Source organism: Patagioenas fasciata, chromosome 8 (genome assembly GCF_037038585.1).
Source record: "Patagioenas fasciata isolate bPatFas1 chromosome 8, bPatFas1.hap1, whole genome shotgun sequence".
Classification (NCBI taxonomy): domain Eukaryota; kingdom Metazoa; phylum Chordata; class Aves; order Columbiformes; family Columbidae; genus Patagioenas; species Patagioenas fasciata.
Genome location: NC_092527.1, coordinates 25,422,279 through 25,444,846, shown reverse-complemented (window position 1 = coordinate 25,444,846; position 22,568 = coordinate 25,422,279). Strand labels below are relative to the sequence as shown.

At 41.8% G+C, this 22,568-nt stretch overlaps 1 protein-coding gene across 9 annotated transcripts in view; it reads right to left on the bottom strand.

Annotated features, from left to right (window-relative positions):
• The window catches only part of MARCHF8 (membrane associated ring-CH-type finger 8), a 94,254-nt gene that overhangs the window by 53,183 nt on the left and 18,503 nt on the right, over positions 1-22,568 (bottom strand). For 7 of the 9 annotated variants that reach the window (XM_071811981.1, XM_071811980.1, XM_071811979.1 and 4 more), the window contains one exon: positions 18,858-19,036. The exons of 1 other annotated variant lie outside the window; for it this stretch is intronic. In XM_071811981.1, the coding sequence (XP_071668082.1) occupies positions 18,858-18,953 (96 nt within the window). In that variant the 5' untranslated portion in view covers positions 18,954-19,036. Of the gene's footprint in view, positions 1-18,857; positions 19,037-22,568 lie in introns of those variants that run through there. One more of the 9 variants, XM_071811986.1, reaches the window with a different exon arrangement.

Below are 22,568 nucleotides of genomic sequence, written 5' to 3'. Positions count from 1 at the left end.
ATTAAATATTTGATTATATAATCAAATATCAGACTTTAACTAATATCTTAATTCTTATGCTTACGAGGCTAAAAAGAGCAGTTTAAAAATTAAATACATTCTGCTGAACGGTGATATATTTCATTTAAAATGAACAGCATTTTGCAGCATTCTCCTGCACGCCTGAACGATTACGTTGCCATTGTGAAAGTAAGAGATGTAGGAGAGGCTGCACCACTCTGCATAGCAAAATAATTTTTCATTCATGCACACTTATTAGGTGAAACTTGAAATAATGTGTGCGGTGTCAGCTCACACACACATCACTTCATTACATGCTTATGCTAGGGGCCAAGCTGAATCATTTCAGTTAAGTATTTAGCTACTGGCTGGCCAGTTAATTTTACAGTCGAATTTTGTACAGTCTGTTTAGTTTTTTCCCCTTTTAAAGAACTGCAGCCTCCTGGGGAAATTCTCTAGTAGACCATCTGCTCGTTTCCTATAAATCCTCCTTTCAGACCTTACGCAAATTTCCGATCTGCCAATCAGAACTTCTTTGATGTCTGTGTGAAAAAAAACACAAAACCAACTATTCTAAACTGAAACCCGCAGTACAAAAAAGATTAGTTATCCCCTAATCAGTAAAATAACTACAGCAAAGCTGGTAATTTATTTGCAGCGCACCTCAAGTGGCAGATACAACCTCAGTGGGACGAGCACTTATGGTTCTCCCTGGCCAGACGTTAGAAAAGGACAGTCATGATCCAAGGACAATTTATCTCACATTTTTAGCTTGTTATTCTCTCCCAAGTTTCTGTGTGCCCAAGCACCCTATTAGTGACCGTCTCAGTTGGTAGTGCCTGGGAACAGCTGATGGCCATTTCCCAGGTCTAACCCAAAAGGAGGGTATCACAGTATCACAGTATGTTTGGGATTGGAAGGGACCTCAAAAGATCATCTAGTCCAATCCCCCTGCTGGAGCAGGAACGCCTAGGTGAGGTCGCACAGGAATGTGTCCAGGCGGGCTTTGAATGTCTCCAGGGAAGGAGACTCCACAACCTCCCTGGGTAGCCTGTTCCAGTGCTCTGTTACCCTCACTGAGAAGAAGTTCTTTCTCAAATTTAAGTGGAACCTCTTGTGTTCCAGCTTGATCCCATTGCCCCTTGTCCTATCATTGTTTGCCACTGAGAAGAGCCTGACTCCATCCTCATGGCACTCACCCTTTATATATTTATAAACATTAATAAGGTCACCCCTCAGTCTCCTCTTCTCCAAACTAAAGAGCCCCAGCTCCCTCAGCCTTTCTTCATAAGGGAGATGCTCCACTCCCTTAATCATCTTTGTTGCCCTACGCTGGACCCTCTCCAGCAGTTCCCTGTCCTTCTTGAACTGAGGGGCCCAGAACTGAACACAATATTCCAGATGGGGTCTCACCAGGGCGGAGTAGAGGGGAAGGAGGACCTCTCTCGATCTACTGACCACCCCCCTTCTAATACACCCAAGGATGCCATTAGCCTTCCTGGCCACAAGGGCACAGTGCTGGCTCATGGTCATCCTGTTGTCCACCAGGACCCCCAGGTCCCTTTCCCCTACACTGCTCTCTAATAGGTCATGCCCCAACCTATACTGGAACTTGGGATTGTTCCTGCCCAGATGCAGGACTCTACACTTTCCCTTGTTAAATTCCATCAGATTATCCCCCGCCCAACTCTCCAGCCTGTCCAGGTCCCGCTGGATGGCGGCACAGCCTTCTGGCGTGTCAGCCACTCCTCCCAGCTTAGTGTCATCAGCAAACTTGCTGATAGTACACTCAATTCCCTCGTCTAAATCATTAATGAATATATTGAATAATATTGGCCCCAGTACTGACCCCTGAGGCACTCCACTAGATACTGGCCTCCAACTGGACTCCGCACCATTGACCACCACTCTCTGGCTTCTCTCTTTAAGCCAGTTTGCAACCCACCTCACTACTCTATTGTCGAGACCACACCTCCTCAATTTAGCTGTGAGGATGCTGTGAGGGACTGTGTCAAAGGCTTTACTGAAGTCAAGGTAGACCACATCCACCGCTCTGCCATCATCCATCCACCTTGTTAGAGGGAAGGAAGAACCAATTTGGATGGCACAGGCATAATGGAGGACAGACAGGACAAGGAGATGTTAAGTACCAAGCAGCATTTCCTGCCTGCGAATCTGCATGATCATGCTTGTGCAAGTACTGCACTGCTCCTCTCTGCCTTGTGAAACACTGCAGGCTGTGTAGATCCGATGTTATGCCTGACTTTTTCCAAACAAACAAGGCTGGAGGGAGTTTCAGCAATCAGGAACACACTGAAGGAGCTAACAGACTTTGATCCAGCAGATGTTTCTCTGAGCCTATGTGAATTTGACAGTAGAAAAAAGAAGTGAGAATTTTGTATCTATTTTTAATGAAATTAACATCAGTATGCAAAATCTCTACCAAGCATTAACAAACACCACGTAAGATCCCCTGCCTCCATGCAGTAGGCAGAAAGACAGTAGTACCTGCAGGTAGGAGCTGACTTTTGGCTGCTGTCTGTGCCTAACTGACATACTTGTCACTTCAACAGTAAATTCACCATGCTGGAAAGCAACATAAAGGTGCTTACCCACGTACTGTGGGTGTCACTAATGCACCTAAAAAACAAGAGTGGAGTATAACAATATGGCCTGAAGAATTTTTCCAAAAAGCATCAAAAGATTGATTGAAGGAAAAAAAAAACAATCCAACAAACCAAATCCACAGAAATGCACTTCAGACTAGAGAAAATTGGGTGATTGAACATAAGCAAAAAAGTCAAGCAACTAAGGGGCATACTGAGCTTCCTAACTGGTTTTATTTCCCCTCCTATCCACAGCTTTGTCTTTTTGGCCTCAGAAAACACAGCCAAATTAGTGGATTGCAGAGAAGCTCTCCCCAACAAAACTGCACATGCAGGAACCAGTTAAGACACGTTCACAAACTTTTGAGAAATCTAAGAAAAGGATTAAAAACCAGAACTTTGTTCTAAAGAGGAACTGTAAGAGTTTCCCCAGAAGTTCCTCAAGAAAAAAAAAAAAAAAAAAATCAGGTTCAAAACTCGCAACAACTAAAACCCACCTAAATATTGCACAAGAATAATTCACCAAAAGGATGCAACAGACATGGGGGTCAGGGCTCTGCATTAAACACCTCCAAAAAATTCTGGTTATAAACCAGAAGTTCAGACTTTGCAGTTAGTTGTCTCAATGACTGGAGTGAAAACGCTAGGTTGATCTCATCTGCCTTGCTGCACTCTGTAATCCACTGAGACCTGTGTATGCCTCACCTAGATTTACTACAGGTAGCCAAACAGCAGCCAGTCTTAAAGAAGGACGTCAGTGATCTACTTCTTGTGTTCCAGATGGTTACCCCCACATCATCCTTGGGGACAGATGGCTGGGGGGGCATCAGAGCCTGTGGCCTAATTGCTGGTGTGTGAGTAGAGAAACAGCAGTGGACATTTGCTGGAAGAGGATAAACAGTGAGAGTGCATTTCAGAGGGGGCTGGAGGAAACACTTCTGGGTTCTACTGGATGAGGTACCAGGGAATGGGACTTCAACTGAGTAGCTGTAGCACCAGAGGTAGGGAGAGGTCAAAGAGAAGTCTGTAAGGAACCACGAGGCTCTTGTAATTATTAGCAGCTACCTGCTAGACACTTTACAGGTGGGCTTGTGTCACAAAGGTCAGACTGAAGCCAACCAAGTTGCTAAGACTTTTAGGCCCAGATATAAGAACCCCAGAAAGAAAATACCTGGATCTGGAGATGATGTCTAGCACATTCACTACATATTCCCTGATGTCTCCTGCGAACAGTGGCAACTTCCCTGGCAGAGTAGTGTGGCCAGGCAAAGGCTAAAACTGGAAAAGCTTTCAGGAGATAAGCAGCTGCCACCAGTCCTACTCAGCATGAGACTGGGTGGACTGGGGGGGAGTTAAAAATACTCATAAACTTAGGAACAACAGCCATGCTGCCTGCTGTATCTACATTCAAAAGGAAACAGAGGTTTATAGATGATAAGGGATAAGAGGAAAAAATAGAACAAAACAGCATGGCATGGACACGATACAGTGGGAACCAAAACTCTGAGAGGGACAACACAGCTCAACCACGCAGGTTGGCTCTCTTTCTCCCAAGCTGCATTCATGGAAAAGGCCCAGCTCCCCATGGAAACTGCATGCTCCTATACTTTAGTCAGTTCATTCTAGTAATCATCAGAAAGCACCTTTCAAAACAGCAGGTTCCAAAACACACAGAACAAACAGTGTAAAAGAAGGTTCTCAGACCTGGGTGCACTATCCCCTCCCAAAATTCTCCTTGCTAACTCTTGTGGAAGAAATGTTCCTCAGACCAGCTGAGCTCAGGATGCGACAGGGAGAAAGCAGTGTCTTTGCTGCAGACATGCTCATCCCATCTGCGGGTTGTGTGTGTTCCATACCCCCTCCCCCACCTATTGTCTCTTATTAACATTTCCCTAGTAGTCTGTTTTAGCTCACTGAAACTCCCACCTTTACTATGTCTGATATGGTGGAGCATTTGCTTTTATTTATTTATTTTTTTTCCCAAATGCTTCCATTTAAAAATGGAACAAGTGATGCAGACAGAAAACATGTTAAATGTTGAAGACCACCTGACTCCTGACAGATCTGAGGTTGGCCTTGTCAACAGAGAATTAAATGAAGATATTTCTGCTGGTTCCACAAGTTCAGTCCTAAGCCAGGTGTTAGTCAATATTTTCAATAATCAATTGAAAATGAATTTTTAAAAAATAGTAAAGTCGCTGCCAGTAACATTTACAAGTGACCAAAAGCTTAGCAGGGTGGTAAAAATGATGAGGCTTACATCCACTTTACAGATTCTGAACAAACATTTTTGAAACTGATTTTGGGGAAAAAAAAACTGTACTCAAACTGCATTTTACTTTCACCAAATCAAAGTGACACAGACTGTAACTGCAAGTTATACGGGCTTCAGCCTATAAACCAGGAGCACAGTAAAGGATTTAGGAAGTTGCAGTGAAGTGACAACTGAAGATGAGAACCTGAATGGAATGTAAGACACAACTGATGCTGTTCGCCTCTGCATTACAGCAAGTAGAGATCAGTCTCCCTCTGAAGTCCAGCACTTCCAAGGTAAAGCGCTGGAGAACCGAGGGAGGACAACAACTGCAACAACAGCAAAACCCTAAAAATAAGAGCAACACAGCTTGCCTTGTAATTAGGGCACTTGAATTCCAGTGTCCCAATCTTTCCTTTCAAACAGAAGGAGAGGGGGCTGAAAAGGATCTCTTTCCATCTCTCACTACCCCCAAACATTTTCAAGGCTGTAGGAAATACCCTACTGGGAGAGATTCAATAACTTTATATGTAAATTTATCTAAAAGATAATGACCTAACTTGTTTGTAATGCACTGATTGGTCCAAAAGCATAACTTAAGAGTCTGTTTCAATTAATAGAGAAAGAGGCACCAGCAACCAGCAGTTGGAAGCTGAAGCAAGAAAACCTCAAAAGTGTCAGGTGTGGTTTCTGTAAACTCTGATGGTTGTTGGCATGGAAACAAACTATCAAGTAAGACAGAAGATTTACCCTTCATCTTCAAATCAAGGCTGGAGGCTAACATGCCTCTTCCAAATACCATGAGTTGTGCGCTCAATATACGTTGCATGTAGTTACCCCTGTAACACAAGTCATTACAAGTCAGATGTGGCCATCCCTGCTGGCCTTCAACATCACAAACTTCAAAGGAGTCATTACAATAAAACAAGCCATTTTCAACCAGATTGATGAGAAAGGGTTTGGCGGTAGGAGGTGCTGCTTTTATGCTGCACACTTCAGTTAAGAGGACAATTAGCCATTCATTACCAATGCCTAGAAATACATGAATAGATATTTATTTTAGATAGCTATGTTCTGCTTTGCATATTAAAAAATTACATATGAAACACATGCCCCCTTTTTTAACTGAATCTGTACTCCAACATACATGGCTTTCGCTCTTCCACATGAACTTTATCATTGTATGTTGACACAGATTTTTTTACTTGGCAATTTGAAGCAATAAGCCAAATAGTCAAGGTTTTCATATTAATCACAGAACAGAACCAGTTCAGTTCTATTCCTAGCTGTAAGGGAAGAGGTTATCTTATATTAGTTTAAGCACAAATTAACACTGCTAGTACCCAGCGGCCCTAATTTGCAAATGTTTCCATTAAGTACCCTAGTGCTTCCCTTTTAAGTGCTTAATTTAAAATAGCTTTGCTTTAAAGCGTAGAGGTATGCAGCAGCTGTGCTTGCCGCTTCCCAAATGTCCCAACCTTGGTGTCTGAAAACAGACACATCTATTTAGGGGTCACTTCCACATTTCTGCCTGTGGATGTTTCAGTAACTCCAACGTCTCTGGAGCACCCGATGCTCGTTGGCAGCCAAAGGGGAAGTCACACTGCAGACAGTGTCATTCTGCATGAAATGCTAACTGTTGTTACATTAATCAGCTCAGAGAAATTAAGATGCAAAAATTAGTGAATGTTTCACTTGGTTGCATACAAGCCTGCTTTGCAATCTTTACCCAAATAATGGTTTCAGCCATCTGCATCACAGTAGACTACAGAGGATTGCGGGTAAAAATCTCAATGAACAACTCTCTCCTGTTCTCTGGGATCAATCAGATGTTTTCACTGTCATTACGCATAAAAACTGAAGCCAAAAAATATCATGTAAGCCACTTGCTGAGGGAAATGTATAGTGATGTTTCAAACTGAACAAACCAGAAACCACCTCCTCTGGTATCTAGTGCTGGGAATAGTTACTAGAAATCAGCTGGCAGATGATTGCCAGAAAAAACTTTACAACTGGCATGGGGTTTGTGCATCCAGTCAGAGCTGAATAAAACATTTCCTGTTCTGAAGCTTTCCATTCAGGAAAAGCTACCAACATTAAAGGAAAAATAAAAATCAAATGATTAGTTGGTATTCAAAAAAGCCAGAAGCAGGCTCTGCAACTTTAAACCCCTCTTTTTTATGCTCATCTCTCTAAATCCTAAGAAAAGGATAATCTCATACTCCTTTGAAGAATTTGATGCCAATCCATAATTTCAATCATCATGTGGTCATGGGATTTAAAATATAGTATAGAAGATAAAAAACAAGCTAAAGAAGAAAAAAAAAAACCAACATATTGTAGACTACTCACTTCCATGGGCTGTATAGTAAAGTCTGGCATCAGCATACACTGCAGAGGTGATAGGACACAACTTCTCTCGAGTGACATTTGTCCCTGTAGGGCCTCAGAGGACTTACAGACATGCTACTCGTATCTGCCCTGGAAAGACAGTATTGAACTACGGAACTACAGCTTTCTGTTGCATACAATCACCCCCCAAGCACTAGAAGACACATGGAGATCTGTCTCTTGTTTCTATGAAGCATCTTTTTTCCTATTTAAGAGAGGTTAACATCCCCGACACAGAGAAGCACAAACTTGGTAGCCACCTCTGAAATGAGTCATGGTACTGGCTGAAAAGTTTTCCTGAAATTACACAAAAATAAGAAGGGATAGCATGTGATGCCATTCTTCTAACTCATTTATTGTTTTCCTAGTGACAAAGTACAGAAGAAAGGATAGTATACCAGCTCAGAAAAATCCTTGTTCAAATAATAACCTGCCTCTCCACAGATGTGCAGTATAACATGGGCAACATTTTCATGACGTTTTTCACAGCTCTATAGGAACTAATCAGTTAATTAGATGGGTAATACAAAGCTCTACCAGCAAAAGAAAGATCAACTACTTTGTTGCAAAGGATTTCCCTGACTAACAAAAGTTCAAGTAAAAATGTCCGTGCTTGACTATCAGTGTACATACTTCTACTGCACGCAACCTCTCCTTTCTGCATTCATTTCTTAATCAGCCTCATGAATCAGGTCCTCTTTAATCACACTTACAGGAGTTACAGCCAACTAGTCAGCATCTTCAGAAGCCATGATCTCAGGTGTGCTGGGGTGCTTCCAACATTTATTCCAGGTTCTCACTTCCCTGTACACTCAAGGTTATTGCATCTGCTGCTGAAATGGCTCCTAGCCTGGCCTTGCTGGTTGAGGTCACCTCTCTTTTGATCTACTGTTATGGCTGTGCAGCATTCACAAATCGGCACTCAACATCTACTAGTTCACCACTGTAGCTGCAAGACTATACATTAAAAAGTGCACCTGAGCTAAGAAGAGCACCTCAAGGATTTCTTCTACCTCATCTGTTCTGCAAGTTTCCTATATACTAATGTCACCCACCACTCTTTGTGTCTTTGTGTGCAGATCTCAAGCCCGTTACACCTATTAGCTGATGTGAATTAGCTGATGTTGTATCCTCCTGATACAACAGTATGGACAAAGGAATTGAAATGTGAAGTAGTTAAGGCAGGGACTGCCAGCACGCAAACTGGACAGGCAGAGCTGGAGCACACTGAGTGGCACACCCAGGCTGGATGCTGGTGTTGGAGGAACGCAGAGACTCCCAGGAGGGGTTCCCACTCCGTGCCACCATCAAGGGTGCTGGGAACTACTGCCTTACGCAGTAATGGGGTAATCCAGGTTCACAGGGAGGCATCGCATGGCTCTTCACTCCAAATTTCTACTGGCAGTCTTAGCCTCTAGGTTGGGAAAGAAATTTGGTACATCCTGGAGTGGTAAACAATCTCTTGGATAAATTGTGTATGTGATGGTATTTTATTACGTAGTTATATACTCTTGCCTCACTTCCTGGGCATATCAAAGCTCGTAGGAGAACATCGTAGCAGTATTGTGATTATCCTTCATCCCAAACTACCCTACATAAACATCGTAACCATGACTGAAATCAGCTGACATGCCACATAAAGCCGTTTCCTTTGTGGGAAGACCAAAATGTCTGTTAAAGCTGTGGGTATCTTGCACAGACAATTCTGCATGAAGACAGCTGCTAGTAATGTATAAATCTAGAATATGATCTCTGCAGTGAAAGTTAAACCTGCAATCAGAAGAACGAATGAACTGAAAGACCAGTAAGAAACACTTGGTTCTGTTACTTTCCCCCCCATAGACAAGATCTCTGTGCTTGTTTGCAATAAAACGTGATGCCAAGGGGTTACACAACCACAACAGAATCGCAACAAATAATAACTCTCGGTCCTCTGTACTGTAGACTGGACACTACACTCTCCAGTGTTACAGCATATTATCTACAGGAAAAACATTTGGCACAAACAATGTGCTACAGACTCACTAAACAAAGAAGGAAACGTAAGACTTTGTTTTTCTTTTTTCCTTGAAGGTGAAAGCAAAGGCAAAACAAGTTTTTTGGCTTTTGCATGAAGATATCGTAGAACTCTAAGTTTTCATCTCATATTGGAAACACATGAGTCAAGAACAGGTAACTACAAATATCTGCTTCTAAGCTAATTCACGAACATCAAGCAGCAAGTAATTTTTCAATTTCCAGTGTACCTTAAAAATAAAAGTGGAGCAAAAAATTCCTCAAAAAAACTCCACAGGTTCATTGAAATATTAAGTAGAATATACTTAAATAAATGAACACAACCACACATTAGTTGCAGTTAACACAGAGAACGAATTTGACTCGAGAGTCAGAAAAAAATCTGATTGACTTTTTAGAGATAAATAGCCATAAATACTTCTATGTGTGTGAGATTTAGAGCAGTGATTTTCCAAGATGTAAGTACTTAAGAGTAGGAAATGCAATTATCCTTCAAGGCAGTAAGACACACTGGAAATCTGTCTTCAAATCCAGATTTGATATAGACTTAAGTAGGTTACACAAAAAATTCAGATGTACATTTCTTTACTATAAGGTCCCTGAAAAACCCAAGTGTAAGATATAAACTTATTACTGAAAATGTTCACATGATAAAACTGTACCAAAACCTCTTTCCATGCTCATAGAATCTGAGTATACGAGTCTCTGGGCTAAACATACACACTTGCAGTTACACCGACAGATGCATACTGCGCGTTCAAAGCATTTAGTGACACGGTACCAGACTCTCGCTTCCAGAAACACCATAGGTGCTGCACCCTTATAGAGTGTGGTGGGACCACACAGTGTGCACGTAACGCAGGGGTGAAGCCAAATGCTGCAGATGTGAGGACAATCGTCTCCCTTACCCACACAGCCACCTGCTGTCAGGTCCACATGGAATCACATACAGTCTATGTTCAAGCATATGAAAAAACTATAAACAGGTCACTTTTAATCATTTGCATCAACATTGAAGTAATGCTTATTTACAAGAAGAGAGAACGGGGTTGTAAATATACTTAAACGTCCACAAACAGGTGATCCCATTCTTCCCTTCATCCTTGAATACGTCAAAATTCAGTTCCTGACTCTGAGAAAATTAAATTCTGAATTTCAGCCTCTGACCTCAGGAAACACACAAGTGGGCTTGCTCAGTAATAAAAGCATGCCCTTGACTTGTGATTGTCATGGAAAATCTCCATAAGCAACTTCTTAAAACAGGATCAATGTCTGCTACCAAAGAGACACATGTTTGGTAGCAGAGGAGAGTCCATCACCTCTGGGACCAAGAGAAGCTGAATGGCTTTCAAAGGTGCATTTTGTTTCTAGTGTGAGGACTATTGACTCAGAAGACTGTACTCATAAGAGCTTAGATTTCCACAAACCATGGTGGAGCAATTTCTAAAGAATAACTTCACACTGCCCCTTGCAAGAATTCTTTATAAATGGCAAAAAGATCAAGCAGAATTACCCAAGTTCTAGGGTGCAAATTTAAGCCTGTATATAACTTCTCAAAGTCAAGTCTTTAAACTGCTAGGGTATAGGCTTTAAAGTGAAATCGGCAACTTGAAAGCTAGGGTACCACACCACAGCATGCCTCCCTGGCAGAACTGTTAAGCCTTTGTTTTTTTTTCAAAAGACAAAACAAACCAAAAAGCCCCAAACAACCCAAAACCAACCTACTTTAAGTATTTCACCAGGTAAAGAAACACATCTGTCTGAAAGAGCAAACCACAAACGTCACTCACTATGCAGCAATGCCTCAGGCAAAACACCCTATAGGAGAAAAAAACCTGTACTTCTGCTGTCTCTCTTTTACAGAAATTACCTTTAATAAACAAAGAACTTTAAAAATCACTTTTCAGGAGCCTGACAGCATTGCTTTACAGTATAGCCACTGGATGATAAAAATCACTGCAAAACATGAGTAACGCCTTGACCCATGACTTTGTGGAGCTGTGATGATTCCAGAGGCACTCCATACCAACACAGATATTTATACACACATACAGCTCACTGCGGGATCATGGCTGACACACACTTTTCATTAGAAGGCAATCAAGCAGGCATGTTTTCACCAGGGAAGAAAAAAAAATCAACTCTAAGATCACAAGCTCAGATCCAGGGCTCCCTTTATGGAAAAGTGTTGCATATTAACACACACCAGAAACACCAACAGACCTGCAAAACACAATCACCAAAACATACTTGGCTATCACATAATTAAATAGCATCAGCACTTCTTCTAGAAAATCATATTTTTCAAAGAATGACTCTCAGCTTGTTCAAGTGAACTGCTAGTGAAAGCCAGACAGTGATTGCATTAATATCAGAGAGGTGGTTTAAGAATTCAGATTAATGCAACAGCTACAGATCATAATGATTAACTCTCTGGTCTTGAGACACCAAAGCATAAGCAGACAAAAATCAAAACAGAAATCTTATACGAGTCTGATTACAATAAAACAGCAAAACCTGAAACTTTTAAAGTTCCATCTGTGAAGCATCACTACATAAGATCAAATGCTGCTGTATCAACTGCTGTTAGTTTTTATGTTTACTGAATTTAAAAAAAAAAAAAAAGGTTTTCTCCTCTTCTTCTTCAAATCCCTTTCAGAAACCACTTCCTGCAGTTTGCCTTTTCGTCATTCATCTCCACTCAGAAGCCATCTGCTCCTTTCCTCACACACACATGCTGTACACACTCCAAGACAAACACAATGCAGAATCCAATGGCATGATCCGACTTTTTTTTTGTTGGGATTGCTGGAGAAGGAGCAGCTCCCTCCCTCCCTCTCCCTGGCTCCTCTCTTCCCCCTTCACTGTGGTTTGCTGGGAAGCAGCATGCCCCAGCTTCCAATCACAGGGCTTGAGAGGACCAGCTTCCCACCCTGCACTCCAACACAAGAAGAGCAGAAAGCACATACGTGGATTCAGGGAGGCCACAACATTTTGCACATTCACCAGGACTGACATCAAGCAATGCTTACCTGCAGGAGGAGGACCCCTCTGCTCTCCATGCCCGCTGTGCCCACCACATTCTGCAGCAGAGCTACGGGCCAGCTCTCCAGAACGGGCTGCAGAGCGGGACTCTGCCAAATCAGTCATCTCAAAGGATATAGTGTCAAATGCTTCCAGTTGCTCAGCGTTTATCTGTAGACCTGAAGCCCTGTACAAGGCTAACCAGCAGCGCTAGCACTCCTTGATTGATGGGAGGAAGGACAGTGCAGGCACCCAAGGAACTTGCTCAACACTGTCTAGGCAGGGCAGTAAGATACAAACAGATTATATCCCAGATTCTACTGTTTTAATCCAGGCCTGGCTGCACTCTGTGTGCTTCCGTCCAGCTCTCCAGGTAGCACACAGAAGGGGAGGTTAGTGGTGATCTTGCCAGGAACATGTGGGAGAGAAGAATGCCCTGAAGCTGGCAAGGGGTAGTAACAGTGGCAACTGCCCATGGGAAGAAGGCAGATGGGCAAAAGGAGCACCTCAGGCATGCAGACCACTGCCAGACACCAAGACGTTTATAGTAGTAAAGAAACAGGCAATCCCCTGCGAGAATATGTTTGCAAGGGCACCTGACAGCAACTGCAAAGTGCCATGCCCAGGAAGGGTTTGATCCAAGTAACAGTTACGTTGTCTTGACAAGCACAAGAATCACTTGCCTAATAACCAACAGGAAGGATCGCAAGTAGGTTGGGGTTCAAACCTGTACAAATGCACCTGTGAAGTAAAGAGATGCATTTGGTGTGACACAGTTTCTCAAGCAATTTCCGTATTTATTTACTGCTCATCATTAGGCTGTTTACCTGCTAAAGGTAATCAAAGCGAGAGTATACTCGGGTACCTGCTCCTACACAGACATGTGCTATAATGTCTGTTTTAACATAGACATCAGCCATGGAAATACCACACTCTCGACATGACAGCATAACTGCATGGATACAGTTCAGAAGGATGTTACAACCGCCTCACTCACCTGGTGTGTTCTCATATGACAAGGTCTGGGAAATATTCCTATCTGCTCCATGACTGCAGAAACAAAAGCATTTTCGCTGCAGCTGTTCCGGTGTCTGCCTGTCTGTCACAGGTTGCCTGCTGTGTCAAAAAATTGTCTAATTGCTACTTTTTAAAAGCGGGAAGTGCAACATCAACTTTTTCTGAGAAATGCTCTATGATCCATCAAAAAATATGCTAAGTAAAAGCCAAGGTTTGAATTGTCAGAAAAGGACTTTGCAATTCTCATGTTGAGGCTAAGCCTATAAGCAGTACAGCAAAAGACAAATTCTGCTTCCCACGGAAGAGTTACAGAATACTCAGACAAAAATTCTTTAATAGTTAACCAGTTTCTCTACAAAGCTAATTTAATAAAGGAAAAATGCCAGGTACAGTGTTAATGTACTACATAGCTACACATAAACACCCAAAATGGAGTATAAAAATAGTAATAGGTGAAATTCTCCAAAGATTTGCAGCCTGGCTGCTTAATGAATGATTTGGTTCAATGGGCAAATAAAACCAAACATACACACAGAACCTTACAAATGCCTGAGTATTTGGATTAAGTTCAGCCTATCAGAGCCCATATTCACAGCGCAAAGTCCAAAAGGTGAACGAAAAGTTCACAGAGTACTTCTGTACCTTAAAATCAATATTAAAGCTCTCAAAGTGTCACAGTAGATTCAACAACGTAAAGCATACACCTTTTTATTGTGCTACTGATCTGTAACTGAACATTCTTGCAAATGCATCTATAGCTTTTTTTATTCTTTTGAAGTAAGCTCTGCTTTTCCAGTAAGACATGGCTTATTTGAGTCAACAGGACATAGAGCCTTTCCTGTTATAAGATGAAAGAGATCTTTGAGAAGGCAGAAGAAATTTAGCAAGATGCAGCACAGTGTACTTCTCTCGCTGTAATTTCATCCAGACAAATTAGGTAGTTATAGTATCTCGAAGATGACAACTTTGAGAAGAACCTGGCGATATTTGAGATGATCATAGCATCTCTGCTGAGCACACAGCAGCCAGTAACACTTGTTGATCAAGTGGAATTAGAAAGTTTAAATTTGATTAGAATATTCATCTGCTTCTGTGATAAATGCTATGTGATCTTTGATGACAATCTGATATTGCTTCCCAGGTGCAGGCCATTGAGAAGGAATACTACCTTGCACCCAAAATGACATGAACCAAGATCTCATGATCTCTCATTCAGACACCGATCCCACCCATTCCTGATTCACTTATAAGGTCTGTTGTGAAGATACACATTTTTAGAAGAGCAGTGTGTAAAAGTTACTGCTCAAGGAACTTCACTCACTGCAGTCATGTTTACTTGTGAACTTGTAGTACACATCAGTCTGCTTCAGCCAGTGAGGCACAAAGCCCTCAAACAGGCAAAGCTCCAGCACAAAACAAAACCGGAGTAATCCCTCAACCACATGACAGTGTCAGTTCAGCATTTCCACTCCAAATCCTAAGAGCTGCTGGTTTTTGCATACATTAGGAAACACTGAGGACAGCACATTACCCAACAAACAGGAACAGGGGGGCTAAAGCATCTGACAAAGAACAGAGTGACCCTCCCTTAAGTCAGGCAAGTGTGAAGCCATTCCAAGTGAAGGATAAATAAGAAGCTAACGATGGTTATTAATAGCCCTTAAAGCTAACAGTTCACCTAAGTTTAACACAAGAGTAATAATCCCTTTATGACCTTCTCAATTTTTACTGGGGAAATGGACAAAGTTTTGTGAAAGGCTGCTGTTAACCCCAGTTATTTTAAACTATTTTAAATTTCAAAAATTACACTAACCTGAATCAGAATCTACCAATCTATGGCATTTATACATACAACTGAGGACTTGAAACAGAAATGGTAGGCAAGAGCTTTGCCTTTTACCACCTCTTCAAATTCAGTAGTGTTTCTGCCCCAGACTTCCACAGGTATTTCATCTACATGTTAGTCTGCCATGAGGCATGCCTAGGAAATACAGATCACCCAATCTGAGTAAGTGGATTATAATGCTAAAGGTAGTACAGATTTCTTGCTGTTCTTCACTGTTAGTCACAAATCATTAGCCCAGAAAACTTGCTCTTGTAGCAAGGAAAACTATTGCTAAAACCAGTCAAGCCTTAACCTGAAATACAAGAACTACATCTTGACCAGAAGCATGAAAGGGAAGAAATAGTAAGAGACTTGAACTTCTCAGCTTGAGAATTTTTCCTCTGCACCTCTGCTACAAATTTGGATAATGAAGCACATCCATAATCACAAAAAATAACAAGATATAAAGCATCTTCTTTCTGGGGAATAGGATAAACACTGATTTTTCACAGACTGGCAAAGTTCGCTCTCAGGGCACATTGGTACTTCATTTTCTGCCACCGTTCTTCTTGAGTCTTTCCTCTAAAACACTTCTCATGATGCGGGATGCAGGTACAGACAAGCTAAAGGCCTAGTCTGAAACAGCAAGAACAAAAGCAAGATAAAATTTCACCTGCTAGCTGACATTCTACCTTTAATCACCTTGGCTTTCACCAGAGCTTCGTACATGAGTCTGCTCAATCTACCAAGTACGTACCTGGGAATGTACTCGGTGTAAGAACATTGCCTGGTTATTATAAATCAAACCTACATATTTATCTTTGAAGCAGCAATATTGATTTTGATTGTGGTTTGGGGTTTGTTTGATTTTGTTCAGATTAGCAAGTACAGCACAAAACATTTTAAGACCACAGTGTATCCATTTGTTTGAGGTGCTTACTGTTGCTTCTACATAGAAAAGGTAAGGACTGATTGCATTATATAGTAAAGGTAAGGCAAGAAACTCATGACACTTGAATTAAACTAAGAAATGTTGCACTTGCTCCTGCAAAACTATTATATATGTTTGCAGAAATCCATGAGAAGAAATAACTGTGAGCTTTGTTGTGTAATGTAAAGTTACACAAATGAAATATGAAAGTACTGAAGTTATGCTGACTTTGTATTGAAGTTACAAAACTCAAGTGCAAATGCCTTCTTTCTCAGTTTTACCTACTGTCTTTGTCTTATACAGCAGATGTTACCTACAGCACAAAAATAATCTACAGCTGCTCAGCAGATTTGCTGAACACCAGATCATGCTTGCTCCACAGGTTGCTTTTTATCTGGTAACCATTTCTAACTCAAACAGAAAAATGGGCATTTCAAAGTGATTAAATATAAGGCAGCAATAACCTACTATTTCTTTCTCTTGAACCCTTTCTCCCCTGTGAGCAGAACTCACACTCATGGCCAGTGGGTCCTGATCGTACCCAAGGGTCAACAGGGACTCCGACTAGCAAGTAGCCTTGAATGTCCTAATGGATGCAATAGGAAAATTTCACTGGATTGGTCGAAGTCAGCACATTAACAACTTGACTGCTCCCCAGCTCATTCTTAGATCCAGCATTAAAGCTTAACACCAGAAATGATGCAGTTTGCAGGAGCAGGGAAGAGCGTACAAGGGCCAGGCTGTGATTCACGTGCACAGGAGCAGCTGCAGTGTCAGTACAGCTGTGCATCAAGGATGGCAGGCAGTTCACTGAGCACTCCAGCTGTCCCAGCTGTGGTTTTGGAAGAATATAGAACACTTGGGAAATGAATGAATATGTTGATGGAGACAAAAAGGAAAAGACTTAGGAAACAGGAAGTGTTTCCAGGTTAGCCTAACCTATTGCTTGCAAAGTCCCAGTCACCATTATTTCCTTTGCAATGTCACATCTATTTGAATAAATATTCTGTTCTGCTTCAAATGTCCCAAGGCATAAAGTACAACAGCAGCCTGGCAAGGGAAACAATAACCAACATTTCACCTATTAATAGTTACCATGAAGGAAACGCAGGAAAGGTTTGTTAACATTGAAGTCACTGTGTTAGAAATTAAGAACAGGTTTAGCAGGAGACTTGGGACTCCCAGTTCTAGGCTCATCACATGGTCAGAGTTGCCACAAGTTGTTCTGATCTGATTGGCCTCCTAAACCCCATCACCCCAGGGGATGGTAGTCAATTCACAGCACTGCCCTGCATTGGGTAGAGAGGCTGTTTCACTCCAAGCACATACAATTTTAAATGGGAGGGGACTGAAGGGAAGAAACAGCAGAGCCCTCTTACATAGAGAGCGGCCCAGACAGTGACTACATGTGACAGGTAGGAAGTGAGAGACTTCAGCAGACTCCTGAAACAAGGTGCTTTATGGATTTAAAGCACCTCATCTATGAAGACAACTTCTTGCCAAGTCTTAGCAACCAAAACCAGCAGTGCACCAGCCTAATTAATTACTGATTTAATAATCTGAAGGGACAGAATCCATTTTAAGATGATAATAAGGAGAAGACTCCAAAAAGTAAGAATATGACAATTCTTGTTTACTGACTCACTGTTGACTTTGGCAGGTGCAATTTGGACAGCTGACAGGTGAGACGGATAGTCAAGGTAGATGATCCTAACACACGAGAAGCTACTTATTTTACCCTACCCAAAGCTGATCTTAGTGAATCCCTTTCTGTAACAGGACAGTGCACTTCCCTTATAATTAAGCTACACTCTGTCTGTAATCAGTATCACCCTAGACCTCCTTAGAATTAACCACTGCTGAGCAGTCCACAAAACAAGCCCTGCAGCTGTACCATAATGTGAATGTCCTTTTGACCTCATTTTATGTTAGAGTAAAACTAAAAAAAATGACAGAGTTTTCTGCGGAACTGCCAGATAACATAAAATTCAATGCAACACAATGCACACTAATGCATGCGGCATACTAAGGTCTTTGGGTTTGAACAGAGAGACAGTCCAGGGGTAAACAAGTTTGACACATAAAGGCTAGACACAGTATGCTATTAAAAATTATTAAGTAGAGTATTAATTAGATTCTATCACAACTATAATCATAAGATACTTCAGATGGTCTTGCATTCCCTTTCTCATTAGCACCACAACAAGACCTCAAAATTATTCTATTCGCGCATATGCTCCCAAGTTAAGAATACAAACCACATTCCCAGAAGACAGCATAATAAGTGTGTGTATATATATATATATATATTTTTTTTTTTAATATATATATGGGTGTATATTTCTTTTCTTGTGATATTCCGGTCAATATGAACCAAAACATGGCTACTAGGTGATGCCAAGATCAAAGGAAAACAGGATGCATGTCTGCATGTAGGGATTCATATCCCATACTATTTTTCTTTTAGAAAGGTAAAATACACCTGTAACAGCTTCCATGACAACAGTACTAAAACCATCTTCCAAAATCCCTATCTGCCTTGAATTCTTATGCAAAATAGAAAGTCATAGCTTGCATTTTGCAGGTTACTCCACAGCAATTTCTCAAATTTTGCAGCCAGTTGCTTTAAAATTGCAAACATGAGAAGAGATAATCTATTAACATCCATCTTCACTAAAAGCAGCCGTCATGCAAGGAGTTGGGGCTCTGGAACAGAATCAGGTCTGATTTGATAACTTCTGCCACTTTATATTTGGGTAACTTCCTGTGAACATCAAGTACATCTGACAGTACCTGTTCCTCTTTTTCTTTGGTCTTGCTCCTGGAGACTCTGGAAGAGGTAACATCCTGAGCTGGAATGACAGAGATTTGATGCAGTGGCATGTTCATCACACCGCCTTGTTTGGTCCTATCATTTACAGGAAGGAGGCTTGAAGGCAGCACTCATTCAGTGCCATTGTCAGGCCTTGCACCTAAAAAATAAAAATATTAGATGATGTTAGAGTAGCTTGGAATGCAATTATTTCTAAATCAGAGCTAAGCCATGAGTTGGACCAATGCTCACTTCTTATTTTCTCTCTGGATTCTGAACAGGAGAGAGTTTGGCTGGGTGAGAAACAATACTGGAGTTTTAAAGAGCTGGAACTAGACAGGTCAAAGCACAATTTATACAAACGAATGAATACACAAATTATCAGCCAGTTCTTAATGTGGTTCAAGAGCAGAGCCAGAGGGCAGTGACCACACTTGAGTCTGTGTAGAAAGGGAAGAGGATGAAGAGCAGCTGAGCAGCAGCAATGTACTACCTGGAGGGGCAGAGAGCAAAGCTCACGCAGGTAGATTCCTGAACTGCCAACCCCACCACACTGGGTCAAACTGCCTCAGGTGTTGTTCCCGATCAGGCTGAATACCATAGATTTAGTTAAAAACAATCAGTAGCCTGCATTTGGCTCCTGTCATTCATACAATGACAGCTGGCAATAGGAAGATGCAGCACATGAGCTGTTCCTTTCTTAAGGCTATTAGAGAATAATATAATCAAAATCCCTTGCTAGGAATTGGGAATCCACTGGACTACACACACTTTATCCTTCTTTTACTAATACAACAGGGAAGCATTACACAGAGACAGCAATAGGCATAAATTAGCCAAAATTGGCAACACTAATCTGAATGGCAGGCATAATTAGCCATACCTTTTATTGGATTAGCAAAGTTACATTAAATAAAAACCTTTTTGAAACATGTAGGATCATGGAGTGTTTATTTAGAATGTAACCTGCCACAAATGAGACACAATCAATTGTATTTAAAGAAAGGATTAGAAGGGAATTAACATAGCAGGGACTATACTAAATAGGGCAACTGGATGATGCACTGTTCTTCTGTTTCCATAACATATCAACTTTTTGTTTGTCTGTTTTTGAATCTCTGACAGCAGGAAAGAAAGAACAGGTAGATGAGCTACGTATTATATTGCTTAGTAATTTAGAAGTAGTATAGCCTACTACTTAGTGCATATCCTTAACTTATAAAGCACACATTTTTTACTTAATAAATTGGAAGTTTTAAAGATAAGCCAAGATTCCTAGGATTTTGATTCTGCAGAAAACACCAATCTGGTTCTATTTCCATTGGACTCCACAGGAGTACTGCAGTTGTGTAAAATGAAAACAGGATCCACTCTCTTGACTGCTTTTGATTAAATTGGAAAAAAAATTTACATACCCCAAGGCACTTTATATGGGGAATGATAGTTCACTATCCTCTTTGCACTGAGTGGGAAAGAGTTACCAAAGGTCACAGAGCAGGTAATGAGCGAAAAACAAAAATGCAGGCAATGCCTGCTGCTTCCCAGTCACACACTCCAGTTGGATGACACTATCTGCCCATAAGACTGCTCAGCCAAATTCAGAAGCATTACTGACACACGGTCAGGATTTATATCACTTCCATAGATGCCAAGATGGTGTATCATAAAACATGCATGAAAGCTTTGAAGGCAATGCCTCCATAGCTTCTAGGCATCACTGACTGTAAAAATCAAACACATTTATAAGCATAAACAAGCAACAACAAGGACATTTCCGTATTGGAGGAAAGAGGGAAACCTGGGACTTACCAGCACTATTGAATCCCAGTGTAAAGTATAAAGAGAAAACACAGAACCTCCCCGGCTCCTCCACACACCTGCTTAACTGCATCCTCTCAAGGAGCCAAGGCATAAGTGCCAGAGGAGAGATAAACATGGGCTGAGACAGGAATATCAGACTGTAATAAACAAAGCAGGAAGGGAAGGTATTTTCCCAAGAAAACATAAGGAAATGAAATCTAGAGAACATTAAGCTCCAATGAAAATATGCCAGGTAATATGATCTGTGCTCTTGCCAGTGATAGCTGAGCCAAGGGGAAGGAGACAGACCCCATTCGGTGTCCCCTTCAAAAAGAGTTCTGGGCTTGCAGGCAAGAACATGTTATTACTGTACAGAGACCAAGGGAAATTATTAGAAAACATGGTTAAAACCCTCTGATTATGACAAACAAGTAAAACCAGTTTTTCTGCAGGTACTTCGAGGATTGCACGTGTCAGAATTCTTTGAAAGTGCTCAGCCAGCAGATATAATCCAATTAGACATTGAAAGATTATGTGAAACAGCCCTCCCCTGGTAAAGAAGCCTGGCAGATGCTCTAATAATGCCTGCTTTTGTTCAAGAGTGGCCTAGAAAAAGCTCTAAACTTAACCCAGATGCCACATTGTAGCATCCCCAATCTGGAAGGTCCTTAACAACACATACTCTCAAAGCTTGTCTGCATCGACCTGAAGCACGTTAATTTCACAGTGCTAATTAAAGGATACAGTTACATGAGTCAACCGACCATCTGCAGCACCAAGTGCAAACAGACAAGGATGCCAGAAAAGCAATGCCACTCAACACAAAGCAAGTTATGACAAACTCCACAGGATGTTATCCACAGCTAAACTAGCATGACGTGCTCCCCAATCCAGGGGTGAGGAGCTGCACACCTGTGAAGGGGGATCCAAGTTTCAAGCACGCCAAACCAAGGGTGTGCCAAGAAGGCTCCCCTCCTGGATACTCCCTTCTCTTCAGGAGTCCAGTTAGATGTTCAGGCCACCCCTTACGCAAAGTGAGGGGTCCTCATTGCTACGGCCCCTCCGCCAAACAGCTGAGTACACTCACCCAGGAGGTGGCAGATAAGGGCTCAGCTTCCTCCTGCCCTGCATGGTATTCGGTTCATAAACCACACATGCAAGAGAAGTCCCATAACCCAGCAGTGTAGATACTGTTCTGTTCACAGAGAAGGGACTTTCCAGCTCCTTTTTGTCTGGAAAGCTGAAGCAATTACGGGAGGGCTGGACAGAGAGAGGGGGCACGTACATGAGACAGGTCCCATAGGAAGGGCAGTCATCTGCCTGTGAAGGAGGAGGGATCCTGTTCTCCTCCTGCCCTCATAGCTATTCATATGTTATTCACTGCAGTAAAATACTTAAGAAAACCTTTCAGGAGTTTTGGTGTTCAGCAAACAATAATAAAGTTAAGTCTGTTTTCATAGTTGGGCCCTTTAGAGACTTCTTAATTGATGCTGCTGATGGCCACTAAGCCACAGACTACTGCTCTTGCCCAAGAGGTTTCCTGCAGACCTGGCCGGGGCATATGTGAATGCCAGGACAGAGAACAGCCTGAAGCTCTACTGTTCCCCCAATCTAGAGCCACAATGGTTCCAGCAAAGAGATTCCAGCAATACTGCCATTGTGGAGAGCCTTCAGAAATCAATGCCATTTCAAAAGATAAAAGAAGTCAAAATCCTGGCCTCAGAGCCCACGGCTGAGTCCTCAATGGAGCTAAGATGTCACCCACGCAGGTAGTCCAGTTTTGCTTTCTACAGGGCAGGCAAACAGCAACTAAAAATGCCAGCAGACAGCTGGAACCACATCAGCTGGGTCCTCATTATGTTGCTAGAACCAAAAAGCTCCAGCAACAACAG